This window comes from Papio anubis, chromosome 4, assembly GCF_008728515.1.
Source record: "Papio anubis isolate 15944 chromosome 4, Panubis1.0, whole genome shotgun sequence".
Classification (NCBI taxonomy): domain Eukaryota; kingdom Metazoa; phylum Chordata; class Mammalia; order Primates; family Cercopithecidae; genus Papio; species Papio anubis.
The window spans coordinates 90483846-90506636 of NC_044979.1; the positions used below are offsets into that span (position 1 = coordinate 90483846).

The 22791-nt window shown below is 35.7% G+C and overlaps 1 protein-coding gene and 1 non-coding gene across 2 annotated transcripts in view; both read left to right on the forward strand.

The window, feature by feature from the left end:
- ITGB8 (integrin subunit beta 8) overlaps window positions 1-22791 on the forward strand; it is an 85391-nt gene that overhangs the window by 36929 nt on the left and 25671 nt on the right. Inside the window, exons 4-6 of the mRNA XM_003896227.5 lie at window positions 11787-12033; window positions 13399-13564; window positions 14506-14664. Coding sequence (XP_003896276.1) covers window positions 11787-12033; window positions 13399-13564; window positions 14506-14664 — 572 coding nt within the window. The remainder of the gene's footprint in view (window positions 1-11786; window positions 12034-13398; window positions 13565-14505; window positions 14665-22791) is intronic.
- Window positions 10081-10151, forward strand: LOC116274764. The gene has a single exon (XR_004183539.1). It is a non-coding gene; the product is annotated as a small nucleolar RNA SNORD56 (small nucleolar RNA).

A 22791-nucleotide genomic window follows, 5' to 3' on the forward strand; every position in this document is an offset into this window, starting at 1 on the left:
CACAACCAACAAAACTTAGCCGGGCGAGGTGGCAGGCGCCTGTAGTCCCAGCTACTTGGGAGGCTGAGGCAGGAGAATGGTGTAAACCCGGGAGGCGGAGCTTGCAGTGAGCTGAGATCCGGCCACTGCACTCCAGCCTGGGTGACAGAGCGAGACTCCGTCTCAAAAAAAAAAAAAAAAGTTTATTACAAAGTTCTGAGAGCTTTTGTAATAGACTTTCAATCACAAGGCTGCAATTCATGATTATCATAATTACCTTGGGCCATTTTGTGATGGCCCCTGAGATTAATATACACCTTTTCTCCTATACCTCTTTTTTACTTCCCCTTCCTTCACAGTGTATTTCACAGTTTGGCCTATGTTGTAGGCCACTGGACGTTATTCACTTTCCTCCACTGCTACAGAATCCTGGTGTAAAAACTACATATAGTAAGATAAATCGAGGTACACAGATGTGCACCACTCAATTAGATGCATGTAGTTTAAAGCAGCTCGCAATTGTATCCAAGCCTTTGTCATTTCATTGCGGGTGGTCCTGTCCTGTCATTAATTTTTAAATAACCATTCTTGACACATTCCCTTCCCCATTCCAGAAATGTGCTATTTCTTCCAGACTCTGATTATCAGAAAAACAAAATCCATTACTTTCTTGGCACTGGGCATATTCCCAGTTTCCAATTAAAACTATGCTCTTTCCCATATTAAATAATGACACAGCCCAGTATGGACATTGTGAGCAACAGTTGGAAAGGAATATACGAAAATGAAAGTAATTAGATTGGTAAGGTTATAGCTATTCTCACCTTCCATTGTAAAAAATTATTTAGTGTGGTAAATAAATTCTTTTTAGAAAAAGAGAAAGAGAGAGGGTGAAACAAAAATTATATGCTCTTGTTCACCTAATTCCAATTCAATACATCCACTAAACTCTGCCCTTAGATATTCCTGTAATTACACATGCCTCTCTCGTCTGTGTTTTCTTTTGCCTTTTTCTTAGTACTGGAAAGTTTGAACATTATCCCTAAGCTGTTAACCATTTTTAGCTCTTTTTTGTGTAATTTGTATCTCCATACAAATATGCCTGTTTTTCTAATCGAATGCCAATTTTCAGCAGCTTATATATAAAGCTTACCATATATCACTTGCCTCTAGTAAATATGACTACATCCTTAAAAATGTTTTATTCTTTTTTAAATTCTTGAGATGTGACAATTATAAGCTGCATTTTTTTATTTATTTATTTTTCTTATGCTCCTTTGTGCACACTGAAGCTGCATTTTAATGTTATAGTTGCCCAACCATCTTTAATGATTTTTTTCTTTTCCTGTTATCCTAATAGGTTTGTAGTCCTAGTTTTTCTGATCTATATGAGCCTGAGATTACTTCTAACATCCCCAATTTCTTATGCATTTCCATATCCCCAGCAAGACTATATACTAGAGCCTTTCCCATTGTTAATCTACCTGATTCTTCACGATCTTAATCCAGGCCATCGCCCCTTTCAGCACACATGTAATTCCATTATATTTCAGCTTTCATACTCAAATGAGTCTGGAAATACTTCCCAGTTCACACTTGAATTTAAGAGTAAGTTGTTAATATCATCTTTCCTGCAAATCTTTCAGAATTCTCAATACCTACCTCTTCACTCTTCATTTTCCTTCAACAGGATTTTCAAAATAGCAGAATTGAAAAATGCACACCTTAATATTTGCACATGAAGTAAATAGGAATTATATAATAGAATAGAAAAATAATTAATAAACAGTCTCTTGTTCTGTTTGGCTGCTATAGCAAAGTACCATAGATTGGGTGGCATACACAACAGTTTATTTTCTCATGGTTCTAGGGGATGGAAAGTCCAAGATCAAGGTGCTAGTGGATTTGGTTACTGGTGAGAAGTCTCATCCTGGCTTGCTATGTCCACACAGGACAGAGAGAAAGTGATAAAGAGACAGAACACACATGCACAAGAGTGAGAGAGTGAAAGCTCTCCAGTATCTCTTCTTAGAAGGGCACTAATCCCATCATGTGGGCTCCATCCTCGTGACCTCATCTAAACCTAATCATATCTTCCAGAGACCCACTATTTAAATACCATCACATTGGAAGTTAGGGCTCCAACATATGAATTTTTCAAAACACAATTCAGCCAATAGCATTTGATACATAAATAATATTTTCAAAAGTCCATGGAATATTTTTAGAAATGAATTACACTTTAGGCAGGAAAACACAATTCTAAAAATAAAGCTGTTCTTATATGCCAATATCTATAAGCATGGCATAGTAAAATTTTAAATCAATACAAAATGATAAATAAATATTAAATAATGGCAAGTTTCAGAGAAGCCTCTCATAAATAATTCTATCTCCAAGAATAAATTGAAACTCTAGTCCTATAAGCCAATAATAATAGTAACAAGACTTTAAAATATATGGGCTGTTACTGAAGTTGTTGTTAGGAAAATTCACAACTTTAAGTGATTTTATTATTACAGAAAAATGAATCCAGATGAACTAAGCATTCAAGGATATAAGAACAAGATAAACAAAAAAATTCATAAGAAAAACAGAAAAGAGTTCCTAAATTTAATAACAAAGCAAAATTAATGAAATGCAAAATAGGAAAAAAAGAATAAAATGAATGTATAAATCCAAGAGCTGGTTCTCTGTAAAGGAAAAAAAGAATAAAATGAATGTATAAATCCAAGAGCTGGTTCTCTGTAAAGTCTAATGAAATAGATAAATTATTGGCAAATCTAATTAAGAAAAGAGGACAAAAATCAAATAACCTAATTATATAAACCATAATTATAGAAAAAATTTCAGAAAGAAGCCTTTAAGAAATATTAAGTACAAAAATCTATGATAAACTGTTTAAATCTTGATAATATAGATAATTTTCTAGGAAAATATGTCTAAAATTGACTCAAGATAGAGAACCCTAAGCAACCTAATATACAAGAAGTTTAAAAAGTTATAAATGTTTATAATTATAAAAATTATAATTACCTCCCTTAATAAGCAATACTCCCTAAAGACATTAGGTCTAAATGCTTTCATGAGAAGAAATGTTTCATTATCATTCAAATACTGAAGGAATACATTATCTCTGTGGCATATAAACTCTTATATCACTTTATTTATTTATTTATTTATTTATTGTTGTCATTATTATTATTTTGAGATGGAGTCTCCCTCTGTCACCCAGGGTGGAGTACAGTGGCGCGATCTCAACTCGCTACAACCTCTGCCTCCCAGGTTCAAGCGATTCTCCTGCCTCAGCCCCCTGAATAGCTGAGATTACAGGCACCTGCCACCATGCCCAGCAATTTTGTTTTTGTATTTTAAGTAGAGACAGGGTTTCACCTTGTTGGCCAGGCTGGTCTTGAACTCTTGAACTCAGGTGATGCGCCCGCCTCAGCTTCCCAAAGTGCTGGGATTTCAGGAGTGAGCCATCGAGCCTGGCCTAAACTATTCCATCACTTTAGAGGATGCCTAGAAGCTACTTAATTATTACAAGGTTAGCATAACTCTATTATCAAATTCTTATCAAATTAATTGTATGTGATAAGAAGAACAATATCACCAAACAAATAGACTTAAGCTAGAAAACCAAAGATAGTTGATTTTTGGAATTGATTTATTTTTATGATGTTAGTTTGCCAAAAAGAGATAAAACATTGCTATCTCAATAGATAACAAAAAATCATTCAATAAAATTTAGTGCCCATTTCTGACAAAACCAAAATTGAAGAATACTCCCTTAGGGTATATCAAAATCCTTCTCAAAAGTATACATAAATATGATTACATTTTTAAAACTTAAATAAGAGTTATAAACATTTTGAAAAGATAAAGCAAAATTATCATGCCATGGAAAATCCAAGCAAATCAAGTAAAGCTAACTATTGAATTTTTTAAAATTTTACTCTGGCAGGTTGTTTTTTAAAATATTCAAAAATCAGTGAATTTCCTTTGTAATATTAAATATAATGAAGAAAAATGATCAATTGTGTGATTATCTCATAAAAGCAACCTAGAATGTAAACTGTTTAGGAATAAACTTTTAAAAAAGTATAAGATCTGGGGGTGGGGAGGGATGGCATTGGGAGTTATACCTGATGTAAACGACGAGTTGATGGGTGCTGACGAGTTGATGGGTGCATCACACCAACATGGCACAAGTATACATATGTAACAAACCTGCACATTGTGCACATGTACCCTAGAACTTAAAGTATAATAAAAAATCATAATTTTTAAAAAAAGTATAAGATCCATTGTGCTGCTTAATAGAAAATACGAACAAATGGTGAAGAATTTTATGCTCCTGAATATAATAGCATTATAATGACAGTTCTCTATAAATATAGTCTATAAATATAACAAAGTCCAAGTGAATCAATAAATGTAAGACAATCAATCCAAATCAAATCTGAATGAAGTTTTTTAAAACACATCTTCACTGAAACTTATTCTGCATGTATCTTTGTATATAACCACATATTTCTTTAGCATGCATTCCTGGCAGTAGAAATACTAGGTCAAATGTATGACAATGTACTTATTTTTTAATGTATATTGTTACATTATTCACCAAAAAATTCGATGTTCAGTTTAGCCTTTCATTAGTCAACCATGCCTGCTTTCATTCTTTTTAATGTCTGCTATTTGTTTAGTCCATTCGCTGTTTTCTTTTGCCTTTTTCCTAGAACTAGAAAGTTTAAACATTTTTCCTAAGCTGTTAATCATCTTCGTCTCTCTTTTTTTGTGTGTGATTTTTGTCTCCATACAAATATGCCTATTTTTCTAATTGAATCCTAATTTTTAGCAGTTTATTATATATTATTTGCCTATTATAAATATAAGTATATTCTTTTAAATGTCTTGCTCTTTTTTAAATACACAAGTATGAAAATTATCAGTTGCATTTTTTCTACTGGTATGTCACAAATAATTTATACACTTCAATGAGTTTAGCCTGTTCTTTTTTGTAGATATAATGATGATTTAGTCCTTCTGAGACTAAAAATGAACAGTTCAAAAGTTGGAAAATTGTGTCAGTGCTATAGACAAGCAATGATAGTGGTAATGACACAGGAGAAAGCCCGGTAAACTTGAGGAGAATGGAGAGGTGGAATCCACAGGAGTTGGTGATTGATGGGCCATGTGGGACTCCCAGGATCTGGCAAGCAACTTAGTGTGGTAGGGAATTCTGCTCCTTATGAATGGAGTGGTGTTGATTTAACCTGGGATGTCTTGAGTTGAGAGAGAGAGACTTAGCTATATGAGGCTGAAGCTCGGGGGAGAGATAGGACTTGGAGATAGAAGAGAAACAGGAGACATCAACAGGAGATGGTAAGTGAACGCAGTGGGGAAGAGATCACTGGGAGTAGGAGAGTGAAAAAAGAGAAATAATTTTATGTCAGTCATTGCGGAACTTGATTTTATTAAATTTCCCGCTACTATTTGAATTTCTATGTGCAAATTAGCATAACTGTCTAACGTGTGTAAGTCATCTTTCCCACATAGTTGTGAGCTCCATGTGGCAGAACTAGTTTGTAATCCCCATATATAGCAAATATTTATTAAATTAAACTGAAAATAAGTTCTTAAAAATGAATTTGACATCAAAGACATATCCGTCTTAGGGCATAATATATAAAGCTCAATTCTGGCAACCCCAGATATATAGAAACATACTCCATGATGTAAAAGTCCTTTTCACCATGAGTTGAATCAGAGTCAAGGGCTTGATATATTGCATACCTAAGTGGAAAATGCATTGAGCTCTTAATATTAACTTTGACTTATCACTTTATTCTTCTCTGATAAAAATTTATGACTTCCAATGTAGCCTCTGTTAAGAATTTTTCGAGAATATATTCACTACATCATATCCTGACTAGGTTTCTTAAAAATGTTAGTAGGACTATATTTTAATTGAATGTTTTAAATGACATTAAAAAATAACATTTTCTTTAATTTTCACTTCTTAAATTATACCTTTTTCTTATTTTCACCTATGAATATTATGGAAAATGATAACAGAAGTAGGCTATTTGTCCTAGTTGATGTTCTCTAAGGAAACTGGATATTAACTCTTTAGGAAAATAGGAGAGAGAAGGGAATTCTCTAATTCTAATTTAGAAATAATACAATGTATAGGATAAGGATTAGTTTAACCTATATTTCACTAACTTAAGAAAATGTTTCAAACTTGGTTCATTTGAACAATGGGCAAAAAGAATCTTCTAATTTAGTGTAGATTTAGTAAGATTTTCCAGATATGCCTCACCTCTTTCTTAATTTCAAAATTTAGAAAACAAAACATAACTTGCACATTTTCTCTCCACCCCCTGGCACACATTCCTCACTTTATTTCCCACAGAAATTAGGAAATGTACTGGAGTCTGTACCTTGCCATTATAAACTGGTCCCATTTGGGGGCCCTTCTCCTTCCACTGCTGAAGTATAATGAATAGAAATCGGCTTATAATTCTTCCACTTACAGTTTTCCACATTTTCTCTTGGTTTTAAAATTTCATCTTAGGCAGAATGCTTTTTACTTATCTTTTCCTAGTGTGCAGTCATGTTTGTTGTGCCCAGTACATCAAGAATGCTCACACCATTATTTGAGTAGTTTAAAAACTCATTTTAACCACTTTTTATTCTTTGTATTCAAACCAATCATTGGCAATAGCTCTAAGTAGGTAATTAACTCTCCTCCATGTCTTCTTTCTAATTCTGTCACAGACTCACTTCCTCCCTTTAAAGTTAGTGGAAGGAAATGAGGGTCTGAGTCCTTAGAATCTCAAAAGGCACAAGGATAAAGCTTTCCTGGAGATAATATAAGTGGTGGCAGGAACATTTGGGAGCCAGATGATACTGTTTTCCTCTTAGAGAAACTCTGTGGAAGCTCTCCCTACACTGTGGGAAATAATTCTAGATACTGACTTCTTTCTGTGGTAAATATGTGGGCCCTTTGAAATGTTGTACCAAAATGTGCTTCAAATATAGTTTAGTTATAAAACATTTATGGGTGACTCTGTATGTGCCAACTACAGAGGCTTCAGAGACGAAGAAACAGTTCTTACCCTAGTGTTGCTTAAAATCTAGTAGTAGTAAGTAATAATTACTAACATATGCATTTACTATATATGCAATACTATGGTAAATATTTCACATAGATTATCTTATTTAGTAGCTCTTAGCTGCTTAAAAAAAAAAAAAAAAAAGATAAAGATGCCCAGTCTAGAATCTCATAATTATATGGTAAACACTAAAATGGTGGTATGATCCAGTTGCCATGGAAACACAGGGGCGGGGCCCTCAGCTCAGTTTAGGAAGGAGCAGATTAGTGAGTGGTGTCTAACTGGTAATTACACGAAGAAGAAGAGGTTGGGTCACCACAGGCAGAGGAAGGACCACAAGCAGGGCATAGGAGTATGCATTTGTAGGGTGTATATGGGGGAATTAAAGCAGATTTGTTTTGCTAGAGCTAAAGATGTAGACAAGAGTAAGTATTATGTAGGAACTTTGATCTGACATGTTTAGCCATTGGGCATTGGCCATCTGGTGGAGAGCTGTTGACAAAACATAAGCAATTTTGAATTTTAAAAAGACAGATTTGGTGGTATAGATAATGATGGCAGGAAAATGAAATGATAGCGGTAGACAAATGAAGAGGTTATAGAAATAATCCAGACAAAAAGACAAGAAGGGCAAGGATGGATAGGAATATATCCCAGTATTCTGGCATGCTAGAGGAGTTCAATTGAAATGTTTAACTTGACGAATAATAGGTAAGGAGAGTGAGTGAAAACTAAACTACTGGATTCTCAACTCTTAAACCCTTTACTGGGTCAAAAGTAATGAGTTTGAACTATAGTGTTGAAATTAACCTGATTCTACCCTGTGTTAGAAATTCTACATTCATAAAGGAAAAAAAAAAAGGAAATGTTATGGTCGGCCCCAAATTATAGTCAATTATAACTATTTTCCCCAAAGTTGGCCTTACCTCTGTTTAGTGGTAAGAATTGATTGTTTAATATAGGAAAAATTGGTGAGATAATGTGATTCGAATTCTAAAAAACAAAAAAAAAGGAAAATTAGATAGCTCTGCATTCAGAAGAACTGAATAATATTTTAAAGACATTCACATAAACACACACCCAAATAGATTCTTCACATTTACTTGTATTCCAAAAACAGAAAACTATTGAAAAGCATGCAGTATGGCAGCAAAGTACATAAACAAAAAAGCAAATGAAGCATCACCAGAATTTTGTTTTCTGTTGTAGAAACTTACTTAGGTTACTTTCTGAGACTGGCAAATAAAGATACCAGCAATGTAAAGTAATAATCACTTTTATCTTCAACACCCAAATCCCCTAAAATGACAAGAACAGCTATAATTAAGTTAATGTGAAATTAAAAAGGGAACACTGACATATTGTCTATTAATATTCAATACAAATATTAACCCATGGTACCTTACAACTAAAAATATCTGGAGAGCACATGCCAGGTTAAGTTTAATTTTTATATAACAAATCCAGTTGCATATAACTGTTTAATAATTCCTGATAGTTGGAATAGCCCAGATAGTTGTAAAGTATTCATAGAAATATATTCAACAGGGCTTGTGCAAAATTAATAAAATTCTTTAGGTAAAATGGCTTTGAAAATCATATATTACGCTTGAGGAGGAGTGGATGTGGGAGGGGGTTATTGTAGTGGGGATTGTCCTACTTGGGAGGAAGGAGGAAAAGTGAGGAGCAATCATTCCCCTTGCCTTCCCTCCCCTCCCCTCCCTATAATTCCCAGGCTCTTTGTTTAAAACCAATGGATATTGCCAGTAGGCATGTGATGAAACTGAGGGTGCTGTCCCTGTCAGGGCAGAGATCCATGGTCTATCCAGACATTTCTGCTGTCCTTTTCATATAGCCACGTCCCCATGCCAACTAGAGTTCCTTTGGCAATAATTCTGAAACCACTGATGGGAAGTGGAGATTTTCCTGGAAACCCTGACATAGGTCATAGCACTTCATTAATTCAATCATTTCCAGGGTCACTCTAACCCCCTGTTTTGTACCCTATTCCATTTCTCCTCCAAAATTATGCCCAGGCATCTTGTCCAAAATAGTTTATAAGTGGCTCTGCGATGAGATCACGTACAAAGGTTAAGTGGGGGCGTTAACTAGGGACACAATATCCACAGTGCCACACAAAGGTATTTCTGTGTCCTCTTACTGTGGAGTACTGATGCCTAGGACAGCTGCTCCCAAGAGTTTTCTCCTTTATTTATAATTATACAATCCAAAGCCAACTTGAGAGCATATTATGAGGAACATCTCAAACTGATGGGCATGACATGGTAATCCCAGCTTGACCCCTTTGGTTTCCTCCTTATCAAACAGAGCACGATTTGGGGTCAGCCTATCTAGGTCTATTTACCTTGAATTGACTACTTAAAGCTAGACTCTCACAACAAGCTCAGGGGTCTTGCAGTGTAAAAGTATTGATTATTATTCTTGCCAGCAATTACTAAAAGGCCTGTGTATGGAAATACTCTCTTTTCCTCTTTATTAGAAACTTCTCTGCTGAGGCCTCAGCTGACCCCAGTATACGTGCTAAGGCCAGAATCTATAGAATCCAAAATCAAGGCACAGCAGCCAACACCCTCACACCCCAACCATTTGGCAGTGCTTTCTCACAGTCTTCTTCTTTGCTGAGGCCAGTGAGACCAGAATTTGCTTGCTAGGCTATGAGCAGCTGGTTTCAGCTGAGCACCTTCGTGTGGCTAGCATTTGGTTGGAGGGCCCTGAATAGCTTACCTCCAAGGACTGTGCCTTTGCTGATGCTACACAGGCTCTGGTTGTTTGCTGAGGTCACCGACCCATACCTTTGCTGGGTCCCTGGCACAATATGCTGACCATCTATTACATCTAGCAATACCTCTGAAAACAGCCATTCATCTTTAGACAGAGCCACCATAAACTGCAACGATTCACCAACATAAAAATACCATGATACCATGTGGCCAGTTTACAAAAACAATATTTTTTAAATCTACAAAGATGACAATACTTTTCATCAACAGCAGTTCACCTAGAGAGAGTCGATACTTTGGGTCTGAGTGAAAAACAAAATACACTGATCCACACATCAAGGTTCAAGTCTCTGCACATGAGTCGCTCTCCCAGTAGTGCTGAATTTCTACTTCTCTTCGATCTGGTCCAGTGTACCAGTGTCTAACATTCCCCCGAATTTAATTTCTCCACTCAAATTGCAGAACACTGCCACAGGAACGGGTCTTTCTGTCAACAGAAGCCCAAAAGCAGAGCAGAATATAGGATGTGCTCTCTGAAGGCAGCCTAACTTCTGAAGGCAAGGGATGAGAGAATGGACTGGGCTGGGCCACGCGTGCCCTATTTCTCCTTTCAAATATGGGCCAAAACCTAGGAGCATTACACTAAAGGGGTTGCCTGCACAAAAAAAGCAAATTGGGAAGGAGTAGTCCCTTTCTCCCATTATTATTATTATATACCAGCAAAACCTTATTATTTTGAATACAGCAGGTAATTTGGCTGAAAAACATCTGATTTGTGAAATAATTGAAAAGAAAATATTGCTATTTTATACTAGCACCAAAAATATAATTTGATAAATTAGAAGGTTCTTTAAATAAGTAAATTATGTATACAAAAGATGTTTATTTTAAAAATGTCTTCCATTCAGAATATTCTTATGGAAAAATAGTGACTTACCAAGCATTTGCTTAATAGTTTCAAAAAGTAAAATTTACAAATTATGAATTGCTTACATTTCAATAGATGCCTTTTCACCATATACTTTAAATTAAAAGTAGAGGTACCAACTCTATAGAGGGTTAGGGGGGATAACCCAGGTCCTTGTATCTAATAGTAATATGACAGAAAACTAAATAAAATTGTAGTTCCCTGCGGGGACTACCAACATTTGTCCTTTTGGCAGCCCCCTCTTCTCATCCAGTTGTTCTGTCCACAGTGAGTGCCTCACTCATGGGACCCCTCCTCAGCATGTGAACACCCACTGTGTGTTGGACAAATGCTGATCCCTACCTGCCCCAGGTCCTCCATGTGGCACTGCAGGGCACCATTCTTTAGCCCACTGTCTCATTCTTTCTCTTGGCTAACCGATGGGAAGAATCATATCAACTAACTAGTGACGAGCTACTAATTATTTTGAATAACTTGCTGTACTACACAGTACTAGAGTTTTCTTATCTCCTGTGTAAATACACTTTAACCCAAAAGAATGAATTCATGCCTTTATCCAATAAGAGATCATTTAAAAAAAAAAAATGCCTTCCCAGTTTTCCTCAAGTCATTCCACAAGTACAGCTCCCTCACTCTCTTGAGATAGAATGCCGCTTACTGGTTTGCACTGTGTTTTTCTAGCTACTAAGGCAATGGAGGTTCATATAATGATACGATACCCTGTTACATTTATATGGAGCTAGCCCATTTGTTATTATCCCTATTCAGCCTATAGAATTGTGGGAAATGAACTGTAGGATTTGGGACTAATAAATTGGTATGGTTTTCAAATTGCCTTATAATTATACTACAATAATAATTATACTATAATGATTATAATTATACTAGAATATTCCAAAATTTATGTGCACATTTGTGATGATTGTGCTAGGTGCTAGAATGTGACTAATTTATTGAGAGCTTATCCTGAAAAGTTTAAAATGAAGACTACATGATGTTTTTCTTCTGTTGAACTAGGAGCTGAAGCTAATTTTATGCTGAAAATTCATCCTCTGAAGAAATATCCTGTGGATCTTTATTATCTGGTTGATGTCTCAGCATCAATGCACAATAATATAGAAAAATTAAATTCCGTTGGCAACGATTTATCTAGAAAAATGGCATTTTTCTCCCGTGACTTTCGCCTTGGATTTGGTTCATATGTTGATAAAACAGTTTCACCATACATTAGCATCCACCCTGAAAGGATTCATAATCAATGCAGGTATCTAGGGTTTGATGAGCATATGCTAAATTAATTTTTTGCTTATAAAATCTCACTTTGTTTTCAATGTAACGAACTTACCAAGTTTTCTATTTTTGTCTTATAAAATAAGAATAAAAATATTTGGTGAGGTGGGAAAGTTTGTTCATATCTGAAAACTTCTGAGATGACCTGTAGATTGGGCTTTTTATTTTCTATTTCTTTAAATAGTTAGTTTTTATCACCAAAAATAAACAAACAAACAAAAAACCATGCCTAATGTTAGTAGCTTTGAATGAAGCTTCAATAGTTAGGCCGCCATGTATATAAATACCTCTTTGGAAATGCTGCATTTTTATGCTTTGATTGCTCCAAAATTGCTGAATTATGATTTGACACATGTCAAAGAGTTTGAGCCAACACGTCATCTATCTCTCCAATACTGTACTGTGACTGGGGATAATGATGTTGCCTATGATGTGACTACAAAGAAAGCTCAGCTATCACAAAAAAAGTGGGTCAAAAGATGAGAATTTGACTGCTTAGAAAGCCTTTTTTCTTATCATTTTAGAATTCTTATTCTAAATAACAGATGTCCCACTATGAAAGAAGAATTAACTTTAAAAATGTAAGTGTCTCACACAATATTGCCATTAGCCCGTTGAACTTTCAGAAAAATAAATCCGTTTGGATCTTTTTTCATAAAAGACTTTATCTTTCTTGCTTCTACCAATTCCTTAGATTACCTTATAATACACATTCCAATTTACCGAAACAGCTCTGTCATCTGTTGTACCAGAACAGGATTGATGCATCCACTAATGGAGTTTCATAAGCCTTCTTGAGGTGAATGTACCAGAGGAATCATTCTTACTTTCTGGATATCATGGATTCTCAAAATAATTTTAATGAATTTTGATTGTTCATCAATAATTCCACCAAGCATGATTTTAAAAATTAGTGCAGTATTAAAAAACAAACAGTATTATCATATTTCAACTAAATTCCTCAAAAGCATTTTCCAAAAGTGTTTCTCAGCTGTTCAATGATAAGAAATCACTGCACATTCTTTTATTCACCTTAAAAATTCAGTGCAGATTAAATATTGAAAGCCCTTAGCTGTCCTATATTAACAAACATGTTTAATCATCTTTATTTTTTTGAATACCAGCTACTTATAGTCTTATTTCCTGCTTGCAAGGAAATGATCATCAATATGGAATTTCTCTCTAATTTTATAAGCACAGATTTTTGTCTTATAAAATTCCCCTGGCACAAAAGAAGTACTCCCTTTTCACTCAACTGTACAATTTTACTGTTAAGTATTCTAGAATGCTTAAGAAAGAAGAGCAAAATAAACTTTACACTTCCTCTTTTCCCATATAGTGACTACAATTTAGACTGCATGCCTCCCCATGGATACATCCATGTGCTGTCTTTGACAGAGAACATCACTGAGTTTGAGAAAGCAGTTCACAGACAGAAGATCTCTGGAAACATAGATACACCGGAAGGAGGTTTTGACGCCATGCTTCAGGCAGCTGTCTGTGAAGTAAGACGTTTCACATTATCGAGTGTTTGCTAAGATGCAAAACTTTCAAAGAATTTAGAATTTTTGTTTTCTCTTTGATTTGAGGAGTGAAAACGTAGTGTAGAAGAAAACATATCTTACTATCTCTTACTCCTCACCAAGGTGATTCATTTTGGTATGTGTTTGGTACAGAGGGGCTAAATTGGGGGAGGGATTTAAATAGGAAAAGATAAAAGGGAAAGAAAAGGTTATGCACGTGAAAATTCTTTCCAAAAGGGCTGCTTTTCTCATGCGCCACACTCCAAGGAGGAACTAGAAGTAGACTGTTGCCCTCCTCGCTTCAGCTTGTTCTCCTCCTTTTTTTTTTTTTTTTTTTTTGAGACCTGAGTCCTCACTCTGTCTCCCCAGGCTGGAGTGCAGTGGCTTACCCTCGTGATCTCGGTTCACTGCAAGCTCCGCCCCGGGTTCACACCATTCTCCTGCCTCAGCCTCCCGAGAAGCACCCGCCACCACGCCCAGCTAATTTTTTTTTTTGTTTTGTTTTGTTTTTGTTTTTTTTTTGTATTTTTAGTAGAGACGGGGTTTCTACTAAATAATTTTATTTAGCCAGGGTGGTCTCGATTTCCTGACCTCGTGATCCGCCCGCCTCGGCCTCCCAAAGTGCTGGGATTACAGGCGTGAGTCACCGCGCCTGGCCTCTCCTACTTTTTAATCTATCTTATTCTTCCCCCACTGGAACACTAGAAATCTCTACCCAGGAACTAGTGTGGTCACATGGCTGTGGGAAAATAGAGGATGTACAAATGAAAGTTAAAGCTATTTATGCAGCAGCGTTGTACCCATGCACATCGTTCTAGCCTGACTTAATGTTCATCGACTCAAACATGATGTTTACTTGAGGTAAAAACCACAGTACAGATCTATGTTATTGTACAAAATCTAATTACATGTTTATTTTTAAGAGTCATATTGGATGGCGAAAAGAGGCTAAAAGATTGCTGCTGGTGATGACAGATCAGACATCTCATCTTGCTCTTGATAGCAAATTGGCAGGCATAGTGGTGCCCAATGACGGAAACTGCCATCTGAAAAACAACGTCTACGTCAAATCGACAACCATGGTAATGTAGCAGTAGCCCCTTAGTAGATATGACTCTTTTGGTTAAAGTACAATTTTAAATTGGCAACTCCACTATTTTTGTACCAGGAAATTACCTAAAAAAGAAACAAGGATAAGCCATGAGAGAGAATTTATGGAACAGTGCAATCTATAAATACTGATCAATAAAATGTATGAATTAAACACTTTGACAGTTTCTAGTAGCTGACTCCTTGATGAATGACAAAGCACAGTATAATTTTTGAAAATAAAAATGATACAAGGTTTTACTTTTTATGTAATTCTAGGACAGGGGAAAAAAGTATACCTTTGCTTTTTACAAACAGACCAGTTCTACAGGGTCAATATCTACAAACATTTTAAGGAGGAAACCTCACAGTACAGTAGGTAGAAACTAAATAGAAACCAAGGAAAAAAGACAAGAGAGAAAGAGAGTAAAACAAAGTAGGCTTTCTCTATTTTGTACCTTACTTCTCTCTGCATCTTATCTATTTAAGGTCTCTTTTTAAATCAGTGACTATCTGGCTTGCTTCCTGAGGGTTAGTATAAGCTCTGAATCATATATTTAATATAATCACCTAGAACCATATCTTCCCTGGCATTATCTAATTCTAGTTGTGAAGAATCAACAGCCCAAAGCATCATTTACTTCTGATGTTGACACTTATTTATATATTCTTGCATATGTTAAAACAGAACCTCTCCAACTTTCTCAGTTCAGGAGACCCTAGTCTCTCAGTGATTTTATTCCATGACTCTCATGGGTCAAAAGAAATACCTAATAGTTCTGTTTTTCAAGTGGTTAAGTCCAAATAACTCAACTATTTTTGTCTTAACAACTTAGTAGCTCCTTAAAAATAATACAAATGTATCAAATGTAGAGAGACATGTTTCAGTTTTAGTAAGTAACTTACGAAGAGAAATTTTCAAATCCTGAAATAAGATTGGTCATCACTACCCTGATTTCTTCTTCCATGTTGATTTTCAAGTTGACCAGCTCGGCAAAGATTAATGTCATTTAAAAGAATAAGACCGAATGTAATCTTAAAACTATGAACTCCCTCCAACTAGTTCTTCATTGGTACCTGATACATGCTGAATGTCACTGTATTTCTCTTGAAGATTTAAATTATTTCCTGCCACCCTTGGGAGTGTGCTGCAGTGCACCAAGACACCCCACACACAGTTTGGGAATCACAGTATCAGAAGCATGAAAATTATGCTGAAATTTGTGTGGTTCCCATGGATAAATTTTAAACAGATCACCAGTCCATCTGCAAAACCCTATGAGATATGTTGAAATTCTAGAGTGGCAATTGTATTACCATATGAAACAAGTTCAACCCTTGGTCATTTTAGTTTCTTGAAAGTAACATCAAAATATAAACATTTTAAAAGGTAACTAGAGATTGAATTCAAAAATTCAGGAATTGGAGTTATTCCAATAGCGTCTTTCCCTAATTCTCTTCTACTCAGCCTTATTTGACTTTGACAGACCCACCTACTTCTACTTAGTCATTTCTTATCTACATTTCCTTCTATTTAACCTCTTTTGATCGGTGATAGGGTTCTAATTTATTTATTGAGGAGTGGGAGAGGGTACAGGAAGAATTATTCTATTGTGAGACAAAGAGAAGGTTTTTATTTTTTAAGAAGAAATAACAATGACATTATTCTCAAATTGTATTATTCTTTGGAAGTTTTGCCAAGTCATTGAAGTCATCTCTCCATAATTGTATTTGAAAGGATACTATTGCTCATCTAGGGAGGATTTCCTAGGCAAAGAAATGCTGTAATAATTTCAGACATATATCATGTTATAGAACCTTATGGAAATAAGTTATAAGTCCAGTCGAATTTTAGATAGGGCTTGGATTCTTATGCCATCAGGAAATTGGATGATTACATCGATAACTTCTTTTACCTTCTTGGTCATTGTTCCCAGTATTTAAAGGAATGACCCTTCCACATGTCACTGCTGTAGTATATTGAGTAATCCAAGGAATAATGTGTTTGTTAACACCTTAGAAGGATACTTTTATTTTATTTACCCCAGGTCTTTGTTTTAAGGAATTATCTTCCTAAAAATTCTCATTCCCTTCATTTGTAGGGTCACTGCCTACATATTAGGTAAAAGAAGCTGAAGCATTTTGATTGATCCTTTGACCATGAATTTATATATTCAAGATGTGCTACTGCTTTGGAACCTTCTGTATTGAAAGCTACCTTGACTTTGACTCTAGGCATATTTATTTGTGCATTTTAAAATGACCTCCATCCTCCCCCATTTGGCCATTATGGAGGAATTTTAAATTTTGTATAAGACAAGTAATCAAACACTTTGCTTCTTGGCTTTATCTCCAGCAGCCTATGCCAGTAATGTTGAATGCTATCTGAGCTTCTCGGTTCAAGACTCTGAACCAAGATTCTTGGGCTTTGTATTTATAAAAGGAAATAATTGATTTTAAAAAACCCTTTATATATCTAAATTACATGGGACAGAGTTCTGTTGCTTATACATATAACTATTTCCTGAAGGTCAGTGTGAACCCTAGACTAATAAAAATTGCCATTTTATTGAGTATGTATTCAACTGAAAGCACTATAGCAATCACTCTGCATACAACATCAAATTTATCTTTACAACAACTCTATAAGGTAGTTACAATTAGCCTCCTTTTACAAATAGAAAGACTGAGGGTCAGAAAAGCTAAGTAAGTTGCCTGAGGATAAACAGCTAAAACATTAATAAATTGCAGAGCTGACCCCAATCCGTCTCAATCTTATATTAAAATCTGCATTCTTTGCCATGGTCTGTCGACTGAAACGTAGAAGAAAAAGAAAAATAATGTTCCTATTGTCGTTTCTTGTCTTTCTGGTTGCAGTCTTACTTATGAAAGTATAACCAGATGATTTGACTTGCATAAGTTATAAAACACTATGTAATATAAAATAATTTATATTTATACATTGTGATATTTGTATATGGTTCTGGCAAATGATGTTACACTATTGAATAAATTACATTTTCCACTGCTTTTTCTTCAAGATCAAGTGCCAGAATGAAAAAACTTTAGCGGTAATATAGTTTTATAATTTATCCGGTAATAATGACAATTTGAAATGTGACATTCTTTCTAAAATGGCAGATGTTAATACAAAAATTATTAATGGTGTAGTAGATTATTAATACTTAGGATCTGGAATTTCACCCTGTCTCCCCACCCAGCTTCTCCAGGGTTATTTCCACCCTTAGTCAGAGCCCTCCCAGAAACTGATCACCCACCCCTTGGTGGAGGCCAAGAATAGCATGAAGGTCTTCAGTAACAATGAAAGGACACCAAGGAACAAGTATGTGGAGGTCATCCAATGAATCTTATCAATGGGATTTTCAGATGCTGATGTGACTCACAGTTTTAAACAGCGAGATTCAAATTGGCAAGATCCTACCACATTCCTGTTGCATGTACGAGTGCATACCATATATTCACTAGTATTTACTGGTTTAGGCTTAGTGTTTTTCCATGCAGCCTTTTATATGCCTCAGCACATTATGGCCAGTGATTCTTTATCCCTGCTATCATATATCTTCTCAGAATCCCCTTACTGCTGGCTTCATAGTTGGTTCCTTTTCCTGCAGGCTCATTTTGATAGACTAGCTGCTGAGTAGATCAGCATCTTATAGTACGGAGGCAGAATTGCAGAAGGCCTATTAGGCATTACAGAACAGTTTTGCTTTCTTACTGGCAAAAATAAAAATAGTCAACACTGTGCCTCTCCTCATGCAACTTTAACATGTACTTGACTTTTAAGTATGCCATTTAGGAAGCTTTCTTTTGACTATGAATCTTAACTACTTGAATTATACTTAATTTTTCCAGGACTGCAGATGAATAAAGGAGCTTAAGAAGCTACTTTGCTAATGTAGTCCATAACTTTGCTACCTGAGTTAACAAACGTTCATAAAGCTGCTACATTTATTCCTTCTGAAAGGGATATTTCTGACATTTTCAAAGTCTGGAAGACATTTATAACTAATGTTGATTTCAGACAGAATTCCATGTGAGGAGATAATTGTGATCTTTTAATAAAGAGATCCGTTAATTTTGTTTGCTGTTTCCCGACGGAGACATGGCCTTTTCTACTTCAGAAAATGTTAAATCTCTCTCTTCCTCTGCTTCTCAACTTCTTTGTCTCAGACACATACTAATAAAAATGCAAATTCATTGAACACTTATTTTGTGCTCAACTTAAAACAACTAGAAAGTTTTAAGTCCATGTGCAGCTTTTAAAAACGATTGTTCCATCTTTTGGGGCCTTTAAAAACTATAAAGAACCCAATTTCAGTTTGCTGAATGATCTGCTTCAAATTGTAAACACCATGAGAATTTTTTTTTTTTTTTTTTTTTTTTTTTTTTTGAGATGGAATCTCACTGTGTCACCTAGGCTGGAGTATAGTGGCACGATCTTGGCTCACTGCAACCTACGCCTCCCAGGTTCAAGCAATTCTCCTGCCTCAGCCTCCTGAATAGCTGGGACTACAGGCGCCCACCACCGCGCCCAGCTAATTTTTTTTTTCTTTTTGTATTTTTTAGTAGAGACGGGGTTTCACTGTGTTAGCCAGGCTGGTCTCGATCTCCTCGACCTCATGATCCACCTGCCTTGGCCTCCCAAAGTGCTGGGATTACAGGCGTGAGCCATTGAGCCTGACCTGAGAACATTTAAATAGTACTTTTATAGAACTAATTTGAATGCTTCTCCTATTCTCAAAAAAAGTGGCCTGGAAAGAATCTCTGCAAACAATATTTAGTTGGAATTGTTTTAATTGAAAGCAAAATTGCATGTAGAAATCACCTGTGGCAGACTCAAAGTAGCCTGGCTCTGCTTGTTTGCCTTTCAAATGGGGCAAAATTATGGTTTGCAAAAGTGACACAATAAAATTCAAATTTGATAAAAATTTTTATAGAATAGAATATTCTCATTAAATTAGATATTTTGGGTAAATCTTTTTGTTGCCATTATTATTGAAAAACTTACAAAAATCATCAATGCATACCCTTCTTCAGTAAATAGAGTATCATGATTACAACTGATGTCGTATTTGCCAGGAGCCGCAAACTCAAACATCTCCAGGGCCAGGTAAGAAAGATAAGCAAGTGACATAGGTCAAGGAAAGCACATCCAAGAACATATCTTGCCTTTAAGAAATGCCTCCAAATCTCTCTTATTAAGCAGTCATTTGTTAAAAACTGTCTTTTCTTGAGCAGACCTACGGTGTTTGTCTCTTTATGTTCATTTAACACCATCCAACATGCCAGTGAAATGTAGCTATTGCTTTACTTCTGCTTTATAAATGAGGAGGGGAGAAGATGCTAAAGGGATCAGCATCTTGTCTGGAGTCACACACCCCTATATAGCAGTTCCCATAGTAGACTCTAAGCTGTGTAACATGAAACACTACTCATCATTGGTCTTAATAACTACAGAATGGTAAGTGAAGGCTTTATGAAGTTAACCTATTAAATCTCCACCATCTGAATGGTAGATACTAGTGCTTATATGTGCTTTATACCTATGGAAACTGAATCCCAGAAAGGTTCAGACAGCTGCCCAGTGTCACATAGCTAGTAATCGCAGAGCCAGAAGTTGAAGCCCAGGTGATCTGTTCCAGAGCCCGTGCTGGTGGTGTGGTTCTCAGCTGGAGCGATTTTACCCTCCAGAGGACAATTTCAGGCCCCGAGACATTTTGGCTGTCATAACTATGGAAAGAGGTGCTACTGGCACCTATTGTGGAGAGACCAGGGTGCTGTTAAACATCCTACAATGCACAGGACAGCCCCTTTGTCAAATAAAAAATATACCCAGTCCAAACCGTCAATAGCATCACTCTTGAGAAACCCTGGTCTATGCAGTTATCACGGTACAACTATGTAGATAAAAGATTTAACTATCAGGACAGTTGTTGACTGACACATCATTTGAAGTTTCATCTCTAAATAAATCTCTACTATCTGATTACTTCTGTGCTATATGCCTCTTTCCTCTAAAAAATCATGCAGATAATTGAGGTTTTTATTTAAGCTGTTTGGTTTTTATATCTTATTACAATATTCCATACTGCAAATTTTATATATTCTATTATAAAAATTTGTATTATGGATCTCACTTGTGTAAAGAGAATCTTAAATGCTTTTTATCCACCTAGATATACACATTATTAAAATTCTACCATACATCTGTACAGTTATCTCCTTACCCAAAATTGCCCCCAGTGAATCTTTCTTACCTCTTCTTTCCTTCTGACATTTATAAGTTACTTCCCACAGCCTTAATTACTTAGCAGCTGTCTTGGCATATTGCTTTCCTTCTCCCTTTTACCCCAAAGTGCTTGTTATCTCTACTAATTATTTTCAGAGTTTACAGAAACAACATGTAATGGGTTAGACAGAGAGGGAGTTGGAGTTCAGGAGCAGTGACGTCACCAGAACAGGAGAGTTGGCTGAGAGGGAACATGTCTTCTGCTAGTGAAATAAAAGACATAAAAGATAAAATACTTTTTTGAAGATAGGCTGCTTCATGAAGGAAAGGGGAAGGGGCTTAGGCAATGGTCATTAATCCACAGGTCTCCTGTCAACAGTGGTTTACTTAAACATCTGTTATACATTTGTAATTTTTAAATATCTGCCTTGAGGTACTTGGAATTCTCTTTTAAAAGAGATTTCTCTCTAGGGCTCAAAAAATCTGTTTTTTTAGGCTTGAAAATTCGACTAATCTTTTTTTTTCCTTTTTTTTTTTTATTATACTTCAAGTTCTGGGATACATGTGCAGAATGTGCAGGTTTGTTACATAGGTATACACGTGCCATGGTGGTTTGCTGCACCCATCAACCCGTCACCTACATTAGGTATTTCTCCTAATGTTATCCCTCCTCTAGCTCCTCCATCCCCCGACAGGTCCTGGTGTGTGTTGTTCCCCTCTCTGTGTCCATGTGTTCTCATTGTTCATCTCCCACTTATGAGTGAGAACATACGGTGTTTGTTTTTCTGTTTTCCTGTGTTAGTTGGCTGAGAATGATGGTTTCCAGCTTTATCCATGTCCCTGCAAAGGACATGAACTCATCCTTTTTTATGGCTGCATAGTATTCCTTAGTATATATGTGCCACATTTTCTTTATCCAGTCTATCATTGATGGACATTTAGGTTGGTTTCAAGTCTGCTATTGTGAACAGTACTGCAATGCATGTGTCTTTATAGTAGAATGATTTATAATCCTTTGGGTATATACCCAGTAATGAGATTGCTGGGTCAAATGGTATTTCTGATTCTAGATCTTTGAGGAATCGCCACACTGTCTTCCACAATGGCTGAACTAATTTACACTCCCACCAACAGTGTACAAGTGTTCCTATTTTTCCACATCCTCTCCCGTATCTGTTGTTTACTGACTTTTTGATGGTCACTATTCTAACTGGCGTGAGATGGTATCTCATTGTGGTTTTGATTTGCATTTCTCTAATGACCATGACTGATCTTCTTAATAAGCTTCTGACGAAACTAGAACTTTCCAGATTTAAGTTTTGTGTTTATTTGGTCAAAGTGACTTCCTGTTTTTGGAGAGGGAAAGAGATTAAGAAGTCTTTGAAAGCTGCTTACATTTTAGAGTGCCATTTAAATGTTGATTTTATGTGAGTTAAGTAAAAGCTGGTTGAAAACATGTATTAAATTTTTGTTAAAATGCAAATGTTTCTAAAAATTAAGAAGGTGAATGCTTGGCAAGCTGTGACTATCTTTTCTCAAAGCAAAAATACTTGAAAAGTAGTTGTTGCCATTAAAAAATATTTCCAATACAGCTAGACTTACCTTGCCTCTACTTGTTCTCTTTATTCACTAACATTATGCAAACTGTCATAAATCTATTTTAAGGTTATGCCTTTTATTAGGAACAAGTAATAAGAATTTAGCTGGCAGAATTTGTGTTTTTGGAGTTTTTTTTTTCCCATTGCTTTAAATTTATATTCATAAGAATTGCTCTGAGAAAAACTTTTCTTATGCAGACCCATGTGTTAATGCTTTTTAAGTTTCTTCATTAGTTGGTTTCATATCATGTGTAAAGGCAACTCATGAAAAT